The sequence below is a fragment of the Syngnathus typhle genome, linkage group LG16 (genome assembly GCF_033458585.1).
Source record: "Syngnathus typhle isolate RoL2023-S1 ecotype Sweden linkage group LG16, RoL_Styp_1.0, whole genome shotgun sequence".
In the NCBI taxonomy this organism is placed as follows: domain Eukaryota; kingdom Metazoa; phylum Chordata; class Actinopteri; order Syngnathiformes; family Syngnathidae; genus Syngnathus; species Syngnathus typhle.
In genome coordinates this window covers 6237154-6255456 of record NC_083753.1, presented here as the reverse complement: position 1 = coordinate 6255456, position 18303 = coordinate 6237154, and the positions used below count along the sequence as shown (strand labels likewise).

General features: G+C 42.9%; 1 protein-coding gene across 1 annotated transcript in view; it reads left to right on the top strand.

Annotated features, from left to right (window-relative positions):
• The window catches only part of myt1lb (myelin transcription factor 1-like, b), a 63061-nt gene extending 45062 nt beyond the window's left edge, over positions 1–17999 (top strand). Inside the window, exons 7-22 of the mRNA XM_061302110.1 lie at positions 46–180; positions 2350–2440; positions 4103–4210; positions 4905–5131; positions 5835–6112; positions 8728–8973; positions 10219–10337; positions 11134–11202; positions 11420–11482; positions 11569–11652; positions 12719–12940; positions 13228–13322; positions 13707–13810; positions 13911–14054; positions 14857–14919; positions 15555–17999. Coding sequence (XP_061158094.1) covers positions 46–180; positions 2350–2440; positions 4103–4210; positions 4905–5131; positions 5835–6112; positions 8728–8973; positions 10219–10337; positions 11134–11202; positions 11420–11482; positions 11569–11652; positions 12719–12940; positions 13228–13322; positions 13707–13810; positions 13911–14054; positions 14857–14919; positions 15555–15692 — 2186 coding nt within the window. The 3' untranslated portion in view covers positions 15693–17999. The remainder of the gene's footprint in view (positions 1–45; positions 181–2349; positions 2441–4102; positions 4211–4904; positions 5132–5834; positions 6113–8727; positions 8974–10218; positions 10338–11133; positions 11203–11419; positions 11483–11568; positions 11653–12718; positions 12941–13227; positions 13323–13706; positions 13811–13910; positions 14055–14856; positions 14920–15554) is intronic.
• Positions 18000–18303: the final 304 nt, after the last annotated feature.

Sequence of the window (18303 nt, the reverse complement as noted above, 5' to 3'; positions counted from 1 at the left end):
TGAGCCACCTCCAATTGTTCTTCATGTGATCTTTCCTCGGCACAGATGCTTCGCGCGCCGACAAGAAAGAAAGTCGGTGCCCAACGCCGGGCTGCGACGGCACGGGTCACGTGACCGGCTTGTACCCTCACCATCGGAGCCTGTCGGGCTGTCCGCACAAAGACAGAGTGCCGCCAGAAAGTAAGCCATCTGCTCTCGTAGCGGCAGCGGCCAACCCGTGGCCTTGGATCTTCCATGTCACTCCGCATGCCTCCCTGTGATGACTGCTGAGTCGGACTCGCTGCGTGCGTGTTTGTGGATCTGTTTGATAGTGAAGGCCTGCAGCGCCACTTCTCCGGTGACCTTTTGCATGCAGCCATAGTTCTGTTCGCTGATTGCCTGCTTAGTGTGCCGTGGTGATGAGGTATGAAATGGGAAGTTGATCTGTTAAATGCAGAAATTGATGAGTGTTTTTGCACGAGGCTCACTTTCTACACACTGCTAATGTCCACTTGTGCGCTCACATTCATTGTTTGTCACAGCATGTATGATTGGCTGAAAGGTTTCATTACCTCCACCAAGATGTTGATGTTTGCGCAACCTAATAACCATAGGAGTGATTTGCGTGAAAAAAAAATCCGAGATAGCCGATCACAATGGAGATTTCAGCAGCAGAACTTCTGCATTGCATTATTGGTTCGTAGGCTCTTTTTAAAGGGTTATGAGACTGGACTCTCAATCAAATGAAATCGGCATATAGCCTGTATCGATAGTGGACAAATATGAATTAATATTCTTTTTTTTTTTAATCAATATTATTATTATTGCCTGCCCTGACCGCACGTCCCTGCTTACTTTTGTCTAAAATGTTTTGTTAACTTGGCTGATAGAGTTTTGTGAATAGATCAGATAAATGGTTTTAAAACAGTGCGGCCAAAACCTTTCTCACTATTTCACTCCACGAACGACAACACGGCTAAATGATTGATCAAATAATATACTCGCTAATATCGCGGTGGACGTGCCCTTGCCTTTGGTGCTCAAGGATGACACCCAGAGCGTGCAGTGCAAAAGGTGACCTGCTTCATCGGGCTGGTCTCTGCCTCGTCAGCCAATCGCTAACGTCCTGCCAATACGTGTTCAATAGTCTCACACAGACAGAGTCTTTGCTTGACTCGTTTAAAGGTGAAGACGACAACATGCCGCGCAAGTGACTACCTGCGGGGCAGACTCGGCGACAGGCTCTTCTTTTTTGCTGTTAATGCATTTGCTGTGCTGGATAGATTATGTTTTATTAATGCAGTGGTTTCATTTAATTGGGAAATCACACAGTGCAGCCAGACAGCTCCTTGGGAAATGTGAAAAATGACAATTAAATTATATCTCAAATTCATTCATTCCCTTCGCCATTTGCTCGTTTTTAGCTTTCTTTCTTCCTCTCCGGTATTGATTGTTACTTTCAAATGCGATTTGCACATGTAAGGCACAATCCGCAAACAGTTGGCATCCTTGTACGTATTCCTTCCCCCTTTTTTTCCCCGCCATCTCGCAATTTGATTAAGACTATTTTGCGCTGCTTCAATTTCCTGCCTCTTTGCAGAGGGCAGGACAAATGCGGCCTATGCATAATGTATTGGCTCGTGGCAAGTTGCGGCGGCAGGCTTCTTCCAATTACCTGCGCCCAACACCAATTAGTATGGAAGGCAAAGAGGATGATGAGGGGTGAAAGTTTAAGGGGGCCATAATGATGAAGCTGATGCCGATGGGGTTTGGCCCGGCACGCCACGGTGTCGCCGCGACCCTTCCCGCCGCCCCCGCCTGCAGTGCTCCGACAGCTCCTCTCCGACATCCATAGATCATTAATCTAATTGGCTGCTTGCCACGGGGCGTGAGACAGTTATGGACTGTTTTAATGGTAAACGGTATCGAGGACCGGGCTACCGACGCTAACGACGTGCCGGCGATCGCAAAGCGCGAATAACAGAGGGAAGGGATCGTCTATTGATTTCAAGACATGTGTTTTGCATGATTGTCGGTTGAATCTGCTTTCGGCATGGCCCCGATTCCCCCCCTCCTTCCATTTCTGCGTCTTGCTGAACCTAAATGGCTCCTTTTTATTCATGACTGTGCCCATTGCATGAATATTAATTGGAAAGGCTCGGATAAGTGGAAGCAATATGGTGGGAAACCTTGCCTGCCCTTTCAAACTTGCGTTCATTAAAATGAAGAAGAGGTCATTTGGGTTCACGCAGGCTCATTCCTTAATGATGTTTATAATGCCAAGCTCACACGCTAATCGAAGTCATGCGTGGTTTTCGAGGGGCTCCTAACCTTGCGTGTTTCTCACTCCTGTCTCCTGTCGCTATGAAGTTGTGGCTATGTATGAGAACGTTCTTAAGTGTCCTACGCCTGGCTGCACTGGACGCGGCCATGTCAATAGCAACAGAAACTCCCATAGGAGGTAAGTGACGGACGGCCTGCCCGGAAGAAACAGGCTCGATCCATCTCCCCTTTTTTTCTGTGGGATCTTATTTCAGTTGGTATGGACGTGCGTGAGATCTTCATTTGACTTTTTCCCCCTTCCATCCAATCATTATTTGGTGTGTTATTACGAACCTATTGTTGCCTTGATGGGGATCATTACCTCCATCGGCGATGTTTTGTTGTTTTCATTGTCTGCTGGTTTCTTCTTTCTCCAAATGTTTGTTTTTGTTTGCAACGTCATTTTCGATGCATCCACCTGGAATGTGATACACACAATGTTAAAGCACCCACGCAAAATGAACAATACCTGGAAGGAAAATTATTCAGATAAATATTAGAAAATAAATACATATATCATAAATATTATCAAATAAATAAATATTCACAGTATTCTCAAACATAAGAACAACAGAATGAAATATGGTGTGAATTTTATATCAATGCAACTGCAGAGTACACACACAAAAATACTGGATATTGCTCACATGTAAAAGATTAAAAAAAAAAAAATCTGATTTAGAGCCTGAGACTTGCAGCGTGAATCAAAGCTTAAGACTCAACTGAGCAGTACGGAAGGGTAGGAAGGCAGACGAGTGACTAAGACCCCAAAGTGTCAGGTCAAGCCAACCAGAGCCAGTGGAGCTAACAATCATACAGAATATGGCTAACGCGACATGGAGGCCGGGGTATACTTGCTAAATGCAGAGGGACAAAAACAAGCTCATCAGAACTATCAAAGCATCTTTCATCTGAACCAGCATTTTGAAATTGAACATAGCCACTGATTTGATTTTTTAACTGACTGCCATAAAAGCCTTCACTCTCTGAGGGCTTTAACTTCTTCCCCTCGATCATGATGCCATATTTCACATGAGACTGATTACAATGCATTGGCTCATACACGCTAAAGCATAAATCATTCAACAGTCCCCGGTAGGAAAAAGAAAAAAAAATCTATCAGGTGCAAGTTTGGAGGGGGAAACAAAAATAGCCGTGCCGTCAGATGGGTGGGTGGGGGGAGTCACCTACAGCAGATGCTCAGGGAGTCGGAGTATAGCAGCAGCTATTAGCACCTTTCTGCCACTCAGACGGGGTGACAGCAAAGGTGTAGACCTGGGAAGACCACAGTGCCCCCATACCGTGCTCACTGACACGGCGCGGGCGCCAAATAGGCACGTGCATCCGCACGAGCCCTAAACTTTCACTTTGGCTCCGAAGCCGTACACATTGGATGCGCAGACACGCATTTGTGACAGGTGCTCATGAGCACAGCTCCACATTGGCTTCGGGCCACTGTCAAAGTGCATTTGGTGAGGCCTGAAAATGGAGGTTAAGGATGGCAGCGGGTTTTTTGACACATTTGGTCAGTTAGTTGTCAGGACATTTGCATTCTATAGCAGCTACTATGTGAATATAAAAATGTGCTTGCAGTGGCAAAATGTATGAAGACAAATATCCCCAACAAGAAAGATACAAGCACCTCTAATTAATATTATTTCAGAGACTCAGCCACGCGAGAATGAGTTTGTCACACAAGCACATCAACAATTATCACCTTTTATATAACACACACACACATGTTGAGCTCAGAATTGAAAATTGTATGGTGCCAATGTGGACACAGTTTTTTGTATTTCAGTCTGTCTGGATGCCCCATCGCTGCAGCTGAGAAGCTGGCCAAGGCCCAGGAGAAACACCAGAGCTGTGACGGCTCCAAGCCCAACCAGGCTTCTGACAGAGTCTTAAGGTAGGACCGGACGACTCTCTTCTCTTATTTCTCATCAGGTGGTCTTCAAAGAGAGAAGCTGTCAGAACTTTTCACAGATAAAAAGATAACATGTTCTACCATTTGATGAATTGGCATGGATTGTTTGATACCTTCTGACTATGTTATTGAGGGAGCTCCATGTTTGTTCCATCATTTCTGTCACACGGAAATGTTTTGTTCCTTTTCCCCTTTGTGTTGCTTTTGTTTGTATGTTCTATCCTTTTGCAAATACTTTCAAAAGACTTACCATTGAAGACAAATCTCGTTCCCGTCGGTTGAATTTCTAATGGCGTTGCACAGGTCAGGACAGGACCAAGTCCTACAGATATTAAATGTCACAAATTATTTCACCTTCTATATTTAGATACGACTGAATAGATAAGAAGTTGCACTTCATGGATTGCGGCCACTCGTGTCCAATTCTGAAACCATTAACAACAATAGCAAATGTGATAAAAAGAAAGTTATTTTTTATTGGCAGTGCAGGTTAAGAAAGAGAATCTCCTTTCTCTTAAACAGCATCAGCCTCCATCTTCCAATCCTGGAGCATTGCCAAGAGTCTGCCCATGCTTTCCTTTGAGTCTGCCCACTCAAAGCCAAATTTCCTTCCCCTCCCTTGGGCCATTTTCAGCGGCTCGGTCCAATTTCCACCCCCTCGTCATTTATTTTCCAGGCCTATGTGCTTAGTCAAACAACTGGACTATCCTCAGTATGGTGACGAGAACAATGTTTCCACCAGTACACCTCGATCCAACCTGGCCAAGGAGCTGGAGAAGTACTCCAAGACCAGCTTTGACTACAGCGCCTTCGAGGGCACCAACAACCACCAAATGTACGGCAAACGGGCCATTGCACCCAAGGTTCACGGGCACAGGGATACCTCGCCCAAAGGATTTGACGGTAATCTTTCATAACAAAATGACCTCATCAGAGAAGGCCATCTCATGTGGTAGCCATTCAAAGCAGGCATTACAAGTCCATAGATAGCTGAAATTCATTTTTCTTGATTTGTTTTAACGGGTTAAAAAACTGTAAATCTGATTAAAAAAAAAAAAAAGCTAAACTGTTCCATGGAAAATGAAAATAAACGTGGATTGAAATGTATCCACTTTCCATCTTTTTAAAGACAAGAACTTTGAAGTCAGAGACATTTGGAAATGTGTGGTATTTCCACAGAGAACAGAAGTCTTTCTATCAAAGCCAGAAGAAAGCCAGGCGATAACCAGAATGCGTTGGGCTTCTTGTCATCCAAGGCCATATTAGCATTGTCGTGTGCAGATATCACATTTGTCTGCTTGATTTCGGTGACAACCTGGCAAAGCGGCTGTTTTCAATTTCGGGCTGTGAGCAAACAAAACTTGCTTGCTCTTGAGCATGAAATGTGCATAATCCAAACAAAAAGGAGGGAGGGAGGTTAAAATTATTTTGCAATAAACGTTTTCTTTTTAATGGTGTTAATCTGGTTGATAAATTAAAGTCATTTAAGTGCATTTACATTATTTGGTCAATACTCTCGCATTGTTTGACTCGTTGGTCCATTCGCAATATTCCTGTGCATTAGCATGACCAACACATTTTCTGGTTCCTACCATGTGTCCTGCAGCTAAGCGCTACTGCAAGAACTCCAGCTCAGCCAGCAGCACCACCAGCACTTACGCTCCAAGCAGCAGCAGCAGCAGTCTGAGCTGTGGAGGTGGAGGAGGGGGCGTCGGAGGCGGCGGCGGCAGCAGCGCCAGCAGCACCTGCAGCAAGAGCAGCTTCGACTACAGCCACGACATGGAGGCCGCGCACATGGCCGCCACGGCCATCCTCAACCTGTCCACGCGCTGCCGAGAGATGCCTCACGGAATGGGAGGAAAGCCGCAGGATCTGTGCTCGCAGGTAGGAGACCACAACATGACAGCAACGAAAAAATACATACATTCTTGGGAGGTTCTCAAGGTTGAAAATGTCCCCTCATATGATCCTGCAGCCTCATGCTCCATCTCCTGTAGCAGTCATAGATTATCTCCATGCTTTCTTCATTAGATAAATGCTGGCTGAGAAAGCCCACAAAGATAGGGAGGAGCATCCCCCCCCCCCCCCCGTGTTGGGGATCAGATAGGAGCAGGACCAAGCGTGGTTTGACATGGCATAAACCCAATGTGTCATTTCTGAGAAGATAAGGTGACGCTGTTTCCGTATTATCTGCGCCGAGATGCTGAGCGGGAAAATGGTGGCGGGCGGGAGAACGGAAGAGAGAGTGAGATTGAGAAAGAGAGAGAGAGAGAGAGAGCTAATACTCGCTCAATGGAGGTATCTTGTTTGGTTCTTATTTGGTTCTTTTGTGGCATTTTTCGAACTACCGCAGTGCAGAAGGGGAAAAAGTTCTACGGTGAAGTGTCACAGTCAAAACAAGGAAGGGAAGTGGAGGAGAAGCCAAAAGCCACATCTTTTCAAAGCAAAGTTGGCGGAAACAAACGCCTGAAGCAGTCAGGACTTCCTGTGGTCCTAAATCATTTCATTGTCTGTCCTATGTTGGGGGTGGGGGGGGGAGACAGGCAGGATGCTCCTGGGGCAGGATGGGAAGACAGGAGACTTCACACGGCCCTTTTTTCCCCCCCCCCTCCCCTCTTTCCTCATCCTCTTTCATCTCAGCACCTCGGGTCGTGCCCGACACTCGCTCTCTCTGACTATCTGTGCTCCTCACAAACGCTAATCTAGCCCTCATTATTATTTACAGCTCAGTCCATTTGACTTATAACTTGAAATGAATTGCCTTCATTTCAATGGATGCAGTGTTTGAATGTCATGAGAGAATTGATTTCACTTGTGGAGCTTGAGGGAAACCTTGTTGCTTTTTATTATTCTCCTTCAAAATACTGCTGCTGACCCGTCACATTTGCATCTATCAAGTATTGTAGTATTTCAAATGAGTTAGGTTGGAGTTAGTTTTGCTATTTAAAAAAGCATATTTATTGATTTTATTCAGATGTTAGGTGTCCTTCAATATATTTCGGATTTTAAAAAACATCTTTGCTTCTCTGTATACGTGTCGACAAGGTGATTGCTGCTGCACAAAATCGTGTGCGGACGAATTGGCTAAAGAGTTGAGATTATTACAAAAATACATTTAATTCTATCACAACTCGAGAAGAGCAGAGCGGTGCATGACTCATGGGACTGTTTGTAGACGCTCGGGGCGAGTGCTAACCATTGTTTGTACAGTACTTTTAAAAGTGCTGGGAAGTATTTGTGACAGTTGGCCAACATGCAGAAAGTTTCAAGCCCACGGCTTTAGAGAATCTTTATTTGTGTAACGAGAACTGCTACGGATCGCAAAGAGTTGAAATGAGCTTATTGGTCAAGCTTTTGCAGTCAAGCAGCAGCGCCATTGAATGCAGAGGGAGGAACCACGGCAAGGGTTCAATGAAAGAGAGATCCTCTCATGTTATCATGATTAGATTAGGCGGGGTTGAGTCATGTCATTGGATCTGTCGTACGTGATGCATTCACTGACTATGCCACTCAATCGGACATTCGAGATTTAATGTTGCATCAAGGATCGGGGTTCACAAACTAAAGGGGTGAGGTCGAGGCTCTCGGGTTCTTCCGCACCAAACTCCATTATTTGGACCTTGCGTGTTCGCTGAACAATAATATGTACCACGGAAAGTGTGAAGTAAATATTCTCACCCAATGCAATCAAGTGAGTGCGTCACAGAGGTTTGGACTTGTGACACCAGGAGACCTCGCCCCCCTTGGGACAGTGTCTGCTAGAATCAGCGTTATTATTTGTGAGAGGGAGGGGGTAAAGGGAAGTGGTGGAGGAGAAATGTGAATCAAGAGTCATGCAGATTAGATAGGACGCAACCGCAAGATTTTCTTATCTGCACAAGTGGAGCAAAATATTTCAAATATAGCTTGTTTTGGAAAAGATCATATAAAATATCTCTATTTTGGGGTTTGCAGCGCTCTAGTTGCAGCCTTTGCTGCTCATCACAGCTCTGGAAGCCCCTCACCCCCTCCACCACCTCCATCCCATGACGTCCACTCACATTAGAGTCACACGCGTGCAACACGCAGTCGTGCAAAGCGCCCCCCACTTGTGACTGAGCAGAACATGGGATGGATATTCCACTACATATACAGCAGGCTGGAAGGAAGGAAGGAAAGAAAGAGAGAGAAAAGAGATGCTGGCAGAGGGATGCGCTCGTCCTTGAGCGCTGATGACCTCGTCCACTTTTGGCTCATTGCAATATTTGTTATTTAGGACATTGAGATTGCTGATTTCAAAACGTATTTCTCGTTAAATCCGCTCATTGTTTTTCGGCACGGCATGTTTGACTGTTATTTAATCCCAAACTCTCTCTCTCTCTCTCTTTTCTCTTTCTATTTTCCCCTCCTGATGTCTCATTTTTCCCTTCAACCACTATCATTGGACTGAAAACATACGCACACACACATGCATCCGAAAACCCCATTCTCATTTGACCCCCTCCAACCACCGCATCCAGAGTCCCAGCCTGGATGTTGACGAGAACGGTACTTTGGACCTGAGTATGAGCAAGCGTCTATGCGGCGGCGGCGGCGGAGGCGGCGGCGGCGGCGACTCTGTGCTCACCCCGCTAGAACCCATGTCCCCCCAGAGGCAAGCTGCCCTTCTGGGCTCCCGCTGCTACGGCATGGGCGACGCTGCCGACTGTTGGGACCTGCCTGTAGACTACACCAAGATCAAACACATAGATGAGGACGAGAAAGAGGTAACATTTGGAAATATTTGAGTTTGCTGTGAAAGAATGACACAACCCTGATCCGCATACAAAGATTGGAATAGCGACAATGAAGACTAATGACACATACAGTCAATTCTAGCAGTGGGATTTAGACAGCACAGATTGATGACGCCGATGCTTCATTTCAAACACAGATTCCACATTGTCAAACATTTGCATTGCTCTTTGAAAATCGGCCCGATCTCATATTTGGTACGGCTCGGAAACATTTCCGAGGCAGTCCGAACAAATCTACAAGCGGATTGACACGAGTAGTAAAAATGCATTGACGTATCTCGTGTTTGTGTCATGTTCTCCGCATCATGCTACATTTTTTTTTCTCTTCGCATTTTTGCTCTTCTCTGAGATGAATTATGCAAAGTAGCACCTTGGGAGGGAGGCGGAATAGCTCATCTCATCAAAGAACTGCTGGAAATCAATGCACCACTGCTGGGTGCATCTGTCGATGTGCACAGGCGCCCCCATGTGCAGTCTCTCTCTCTCTCTCGCTCTCTCCCTCCCTCCCTATATGCTTTTGTTTTCCATGCGTCTGAGTCTATGTTTGAGCTAGCCTACTTTTTGGGCGTCATGTCTTCCTTTAAATTGGCGAGGCCTGCATGAGCCAGCCTCACCCGCTCGCAGTTTAGATATACCCGAATCCTTTGGGGCCATTTCTGCTTCTGTCTGTTCATAAGCCATACTGTACTTACACTGCGGGCATGGAACAGAGAAGAAAAAAAAAAAGATAGGAGAGGGAATCGTATCAACTGTCGTGGCCTGGTTGGTTGCACAGTGCATACACTGCAGACAAAGCCCGGCCCTTTTACGGGTGTAGGCAACGACACGGCAGTCCCATCTAGCGGCTGAATTATGCATTGCAAGAAGAAGCCTAGCCAACTCCCTCAATTGTTCTTAAGAATGGAAAAAAAAAATCAATACTGTATATCTGCAGTGAAGCTCACAAAGAAGATCCTATTTTGATAGCAAGGTTAGGCTCGACAGCCACATAGATCAACATCCACGTCGAGCTGCCGTCCGTCCATTTTCTAAACGGCGTGTCATCAATTAAGTCACGGTTGAGATGGAGCAGCGGACTTATCAGCCATCAATTGCAAGGCGCATCATGACCAACAACCACTCGCATCCAACGGAGCATTCAGTTGAACGCACTTTTTGGAATACCCAGATAACCTTTTGCTTGACATGATCTTTTGCTACTTTTGTGTCCAGCAGGATGACCTGGACCCCTTTCAGGATCTACTGGAGGACCGCTCCTACAGCACCGACGTAAACATGGCCAGTCCCAAGCCCAAGTATGCCCAGTGCAAGGAGAGTAAGAAGGACCTGCTAACGTAAGAGTCAGCCTACAATGACTTCTCCATTTTATGTAGGCACCTGGACACACCTGCATCCTCCATCAAAGATCCATTCAGTCATTATTTCCATTTCCATCCTCTTCTGTGTGTTTGCTATTTTATTTCAATGAGCATCATTTTATCCATGAGTCCCCCAATGAGTCCAAATATTTTTTAACTCAAGGGAATTACTAGCCTGGGTGAGCAAAGAGGCTTGGTTGTAGTTTTCTCTTTTTGAATCTTTCCATCTTACACAACATCTAAAATAGAAATAGAATCTATTAGAGGTGTGCAAAAATCAGCAACCTCCTTTCTGCAATTTTCCTCTCCTTCCCTTTGGCCTTATAAAACTATCTATTTTTTCGGTGACAGATGTCCAACACCGGGCTGTGACGGAAGTGGTCACTTGACGAGCAATTTCGCCTCACATGGAAGGTGTGACTTCCTTTTCTCCTGGTGGTCTCCTACTATTTGGTGTTTTCAGCTTACTGTCAATGGACATCAGGCCAATTAACAGCCTCAAATAATTTGTCTAATATTTACATTGAGTTAAGAAGGAAGAATACCAATAAACCCTCAAATAAAAGTACTTTTTTTACTCATTTTTTGGATCAAGTCGGTCGTTATTTTGAAAATATGCACACCAATATGAGAAACATTCCGAGCAGGTGTTCAGACCCCAACACGGCAACTCACAACACGTCCCCAACATACCATGACTGTTTTGCATTCTCAACTATTTGTTCACGTGACTACATTTGTTTTGTTGCTAACGTCAGGGTGTATTTCTCAGTCTCTCAGGTTGTCCACTGGCTGATAAAAGTATTCGGAGTATGCTGGCCAACAACGCGCAAGAGCTCAAGTAAGGCGTGAGATGACTTGTCTGATTTGCAAGGGACTAGATGAAAAGTAATGATAGGACGTACATTATCGTTATTAAATGGCTCATTAAAACCTTTTACGTGACTTTTTTTTTCAAAATGGTTTTAAATGGATTAACAAGAAATGAAAAGGGGTACGTTATTTTGAATAGTGTGACGATGCTCGACCCTGAGCCCTTTTTGTGTTTTCTGCCCCAGGTGCCCGACACCAGGGTGCGATGGTTCGGGACATATCACTGGCAACTACGCCTCTCACAGAAGGTACACAACATTTTTTTTTCTGCCAACTGACTGTATTCCAGTGTCAAATTTGTACTCGAGTACCATTTGCAACCTTTGACCTGCAGCCTCTCAGGGTGTCCACGGGCCAGGAAAAGTGGAATAAAGATCATCCACAGCAAAGAAAACAAAGAAGACCAAGAGCCAATCAGGTAGACACAACCCTTGAGAAATTGCTACTATATACATTTGGAGATGGTTGGCATTCAGCAAAGGTGAGCTTTCTGCAGTGTATGGTGTGCTCCTGCCTGCAGAAGCACCAGGAGAGAGGGGAGTGATGGGCAAGCAGGAAAAGATTGATTGGACGTTACCTAAATCCCTGGGTGCGCTTCTGCGGGCCTGGCTCCTGCAGCCAAATTGATTTCTCTTGTGGTGCAGAACACAAACAACACACTTGGGCTATTCTCAAGCTAAATGTTTGTTGCTGGCTTTTGTACCATATGTTTGACTGCTAGAATGATTGGCTGACTTTTAGGTTGGATATGTACTATATGGGTGGCATAGTATCAAAAAGGTGGCGGGATTGGTGCCCTAGTGGTTTAAGCATCTGCTTCACAGCTCCGAGGTTTGAATTGCAGCTTTTTGTTTTTGAGCTGTAGAAAACAAACTCTGGTTGGAATAAGCAGTGCAATAAAGGTACATGCAAATGAGATGACAATTATCCATGCAAAAAAAAAATCACCTTGTTTTTGTAGTCTTTTATTTTTGCATATCAAACATCAGCTGCAATGTGTGAGGCAATAAGCACAGTTTATAATTAGTCTCTGACTATCTTTGCACAAAAAGCTTCTCTGGAGACAAATATTTCAGATTGTAACAGACCTTTCAAGATATTAAAGTGTCGCATTAGAGTGTTAATCACCAAAATGCACATTAACGTCCTTGTTCAAAAGGTGATCCTTGTACCATTCAAATGAAAGTCTGAATGTTGTCTTGGGAGAGGCCCCCTGAGAAAAGAGGAAAAAAAACATCTAACAAAAAGGATCAAAAAGAATAGGACTACCATTACAGTCTGTATTCTTCCATTAAAATGACATGTGTAAAGACTTCATCATAATTAAGAATGATTTCATTTCAAGACATATGGTACTTGTAGTAGATCAATGTATTTGGAAAAAATGCAATCATTCTAAGGCAGTGATTCCCAACTATTGTGCAATACATTCATGAGAAATTAAAAAAATGTTTGTTGACAGTTTTGTTTGTCCGGCCCTCCAGGTGCCCTGTTCCTGGATGTGACGGTCAGGGTCATGTGACGGGAAAGTATGCATCCCACAGAAGTGCGTCAGGATGCCCCATAGCTGCCAAGAGACAAAAAGATGGCTACCTAAACGGCATCCAGTTCACGTGGAAGTCCGGCAAGACGGAGGGAATGTCCTGTCCCACGCCGGGCTGCGACGGCTCGGGACACGTCAGCGGTAGTTTCCTCACACACCGAAGGTATTTATTTTATTTTATTTTATTTTATTTTATTTTATTTTATTTTATTTTATTTTATTTTATTTTATTTTATTTTATTTTATTTTATTTTATTTTATTTTATTTTATTTTATTTTATTTTATTTTATTTTATTTTATTTTATTTTATTTTATTTTATTTTATTTTATTTTATTTTATTTTATTTACAAGCCAATAAAAACCGAGGCCCATTTTTTTGCATTTTAAATTTGGGTCAGCTTGCAATCTTTTCCGTGCGTTGCAGAATTTTTATTTCCTCTGTCCCCAGTTTGTCAGGCTGTCCGCGTGCCACCTCGGCGATGAGGAAAGCCCGGCTCTCTGGAGTGGACATGCTCACAATTAAGCAGCAGCGCAGCAACAACGGTACCGACAACTTCCATTCCCAAAATGTGTTGACTCGGCTTGCTTAAGAGCAGCTTATAAATATAGCCAGAAATCCTGCACGTAAATCTAACATTGATTAACTCGTGCTGACACTCAACTTTAGCCTTCACACATATTTAGATGCTCGTAAATGATAAGAGAAGATCATAATCCAAAATTGTCTGAGATTCTTTCTTCCCTTAATTGACTAAAATGCTCCACGTCAAATATTTCATAGCAGCGAAGACGCTGTGTCATAATGTCCTTCGTAATTCATCGGCGCCGACTTTTAATGTGTCATTTTAATGATCCCTATCAAATATGAAGCCTGCTGTAATATTTGAAACCTTTGCGGGGCCGTCCGTGCGTCCGGCTGTTCTGCAGGCTTGGATCACGACGAGGAGCTCAAACAACTGGATGAAGAGATCAAAGACATTAGTGACTCCAATTCACAAGTGGAAGCGGACATGATCAAACTCAGAACTCAGGTAACGCATTGAAGCGTTGGCATTTTTTTTTTTCCCACCTGACCGACTGGGATATGCAAGAAGTCATCTCCATAAGCCTTGTGGGCTTTTCCCTCCGCAGATCACCACTATGGAGTCCAACTTGAAGTCCATGGAAGAGGAAAACAAGGTGATTGAACAGCAAAATGACTCTCTGCTGCATGAGCTGGCCAACCTCAGCCAGTCACTGGTTAACACTTTAGCTAATGCCCAGCTCCCCCATATGGTAAGGGCCACAAGGAGCAGCAAGCCAGACAGTTGCGCTTATTAGTGCTTGCAGAGAGGCTTGACTTGATTGTGTGAATGTTTACAATGATCTATTTGTGTTGTTAATGTGTGCACTGAAAGAAAGGCTGTTGAAGCGACATAAAAAAAAAAAATCAAGTTTCACGAAATTAAAAATAAAATCAGATCAACAATTCATTTTATGTTTATTTTGCTGTACGATTTCCTTGTTTTTATTTCAAATGAAATCTATATTAGTGCTACGATGTCATCTGAAAAGTAGAATTCCTCTATTGCAAGACACAGAACATAAGTGAAGACTTTTTTTTTTATGAACATATTTTCAGCTCTAAAAATATACCTGAGGGAGATGGCTGAAAGCTCACAGCTTCAACGTGGGGTCATTTTGCAATTCAACTATGATGAAATGAATATTTACTCAAGTTAATTCCTCGCTTTGGTGTATTGACTCGGCGCCACGAGCTTTCGGCACGAGCTTTCGGCACTCACGTGCGACCGAATAGCATTCTGGAGTTTCTTTTCAGAGAAGGCACTCATGAAACATTCAACGCAGCTCCATGAGATGATCAGAAAGTCCACACTGAGATGTTAAGATGATAAACACTGTGACACCTCTTCAAAAAAGTCACTCTGCTACCAAAACAAATGTTTCAAACTAATTTGGAAAGAAGTTACCGTAGCTACACAAAAGAACTTTGATGCATTTTTATTACTAATGCATTAAATGTTGAGGGAACTGTTTGTTTTTACATAAAACCATGTAATGTTTCTTATTCCCACAGAAACCGCTGGCACACAAAGAACCTCTTCTTCGGACTAATAGCTGCTTACAGCTCCACCAGCAAGTGAGTCTTTATGATTCAATATGACATTTACAAGACATCCAATCCATTTGCAATATGTCGTGGGGTGAAACGTTTCATGATTTCATTCTTCTAGATATTTGCACTTCTTGTAGTTGCCCTTTTGCTCACATGTCCCTGGAATACTTTCACGATGGGGGCCTTCAGCCCAAACACCTTGGAGATAAACCAGAGTCCCTCGGACTGACGGAATAGGCCTCTCCTTGTGTGTTGGAATGTCACATTTGGAAACCTGCTGATAATTGCTACATGATTCAGCAATTTTATCCTGAGTATAAAAGAAGAAATTTAGAAATTAAATAAATAAATAAATTAATTAATAAATTAATAAATTTAGACAACTTAGAACATGGGTGTTGAACTCGAGGCCTGGGGGCCAGATACGGCCCACCACATCATTTTATGTTGTCCGCAAAGAGAGATTTAATTTGTCAAGACTAAAATTACAAATTGTCTTCACTTTTAAAAAATTAGAGAAATTGCTCCCAGTTTTTATGACGATTCTTTTTTTTTTTTTTGCTAGTTTTTACTTGTGATTTCAAAACTTCAGTCCACATTTATATTTGCATGTCAGGATGATTTTTTTTCTAACTGTTGTGTTGTCTTTGGACCTCCAGGAGCCCATTGAACAAAACTTTGACGCCTATGTCACTTCCTTAACGGACATGTACACAACCCAAGAGCAGTACCACAGTCCGGAAAACAAAGCCTTGTTGGACAACATCAAGCAGGCGGTCCAAGGGATCCAAGTGTAATCGTATACAAAAGGCGACCTCATGTTCACCCCCCTGCAAGATGTGGGCCAGCTCTCTCAATCCTCAAGAGGGCTGAAGGCTCCGTCTATTTGGTGCAGAGCATTTACATATAATGTACAGTGTTAAATATTGGGAATACTTCAAAAAGAAAAAACACACAGAGATGTATCATGCTTAGCAAGGGACAATTTCTTTTTTTTTTGTCTTGCTTCGAGGAAGAACACACAAGCAAAATAGTTTTTGAGGACATTTTGTACGTTTTCATATGAGCTGACGGTGTCATGTCGTGTTTCTAGCTGCTCACATATGCACATTTTTGTGTATACCATTGAACAGTAAGCTAACGGAAGCACGAGTTCTTTTTATTGCTTGACCGCAGAGCATTTTAGACGACAAAATAAAAGCGGAGCTGGACACTGATCGAAAAGGACGACAAAACACGTGAAGATGAAAACATTTGTTTTGCCTCAACGGGTGGTTTTAGAATTTTCTTTTTTTTTCTATGTCTTGCTTGTGGAGTGTTGAAGGGCAAGAGCTGGCTTGCAAATGACTTTATTTTTGACAATGCTTGACAAATGTGTTTTCTTTTTCTCAACAAAAAAAAAGGAATTCGTGTAGCTGAATTGGTGCTGTACATGAACCTGGATGGGGAAAACTGACCGGACGTATGTATGAATGTATGTATGAGCAGTTATATTGTAAACATCATTACACGGAAACCCGATGGTGGAAATCCCGTTATTTAGGAGACCAAATTAATTCCTAGGGGAACAGAATTGTGCAGTGCACGTGCATCTCATTCTAGAATCTCAATTGCAACTATAGAGACAGAGCTAGAGCTATCATTCACATCCTCCTATGGATCCAAATTTTGTTGCTAGAATCAAATAATACTTCAGCAATACAAAACGTAAATCATTTGTGTATCGTAGTGATGAGGTACAATCTACAAAGGGACAAAATATAGGCTATATGCAATTTCTTCTTTATAAACCAAGTGGCTCAACACTAATCTTTTTCATATATCTATGTAAAATAGTGATTTTTTTATATAAATCTTTTAATACAAAAAGTTTTTTAAAAGAACAAAGGAGGAATGGGATGGTTGCGTTCTCCGAGTTTGTTCCACTGTTTTCTGTCACATTTTGCACAGGGACACCTTCGTTTCCATGTTCTGATGTTCCTACAGAACTAAAAGCAGTACCCGAGAGACGAAAAGGAGGCTTTTGTAAAGAGTATTTATAGACAGCAGGACTTACAGGGTCACTGTCCCCACGTATGTGCCAGTAGACTATTTGCACTTGTCCTTGAAGATATTATCCTTAGATATGGCGACGTGCAATTTTCCAGGTGACCTCTTTGGCACACGATTGGAGCAACTAACAGCTTGGAGCCACTGTGTGGAATAAGTACCACGGAGAGAAAAAAAAAGGAAGAACAGGGAAGAGGATGACTATAACCATAGCAGCTGTACTGTAGGCTATTGTAAAAACATGTTCATTTTTGCGAAGTTTTAGGAAGATGACCACGTTATCCCCCAGCAGCACTTTATATCTAATCACTGTACAAAGGAATTAAGTAATCAATCAATTTTAAGGTTTAAAAAAAAAAAAAAAAAAAAAAGCAGACGATAACAAAGGCCCGGTGGAACGAGACCTTTCCATTCTGTCGTCATCAAAATTTGCCTTGTCCGGCCGGAGCCAATGGAGCTGATTGTCATCCAATGAACTTTGCCCTTCCACTTCCAAGACTCTCTCCTGCACATCATCCATGACTGCATTGGCCTTTTTCCACGGCATTGTGTCTGCAGCTTTTTGGACAATATAGTGATGCTTCAGTAGAGTAATTGTTAGTTCAACTTTTTGGGATGAATTGTCATTATCAGTCCAAATGGAACAAGGGATTATTAAAGCACAAACGGCTCATCAAGAACAAATCTGAAGAGTTATCTGTGACTATCTAAGGAAGGTTGCCACATGTTTAGAATGATGACTTTTCATTAAAAAGAATAATCATTGAGAAAAAAAAAAAAAAGATTGTGAGATCATCAGATTTTCTTACTTTATTTGCACCATTAAATTTTGAGATGGGTTTCAGTGACCATGAACAAAGACTGGATTTTGTATAAACTATCGTGCTCTCTGTGGAACTGAAGTTTGATTTATTTTTGTACGACACAGCATGGATTTGTTGACATTTTAATTTTGCTATAAATGTGTGAGATCACAAGTTGCTGTGATATTTCATTTATAAATGGTGAACTTTGTACAATCTTTGTCATGCTGGATGTGGACACATCTTACTCGAATAAAGAAAATGTGTTGCCAGAGGCCTGTAAATTGCCTCATGTTCTTTTTGGTTTCCTTCAAATCGAATTGAGGGAATACTGATAGTTCATTTTTTCTACTCTTTGATTCTCATTATTTCTTGAAGAAATTAAACGCGCGTGTTTGCGCTCGCGTGCGCGCGTCAGTACCTCAATTCGCCAGCAGGTGTCAGACAATGCAAAGGTTACAACGTGCCAATTGTTTGCAAATACTGAATCGCTGCAGAATATTTGAACCTCAGTTTGTCTGAATCAGTGCCCGTGACTCCAAGAAAGTGTAACAAA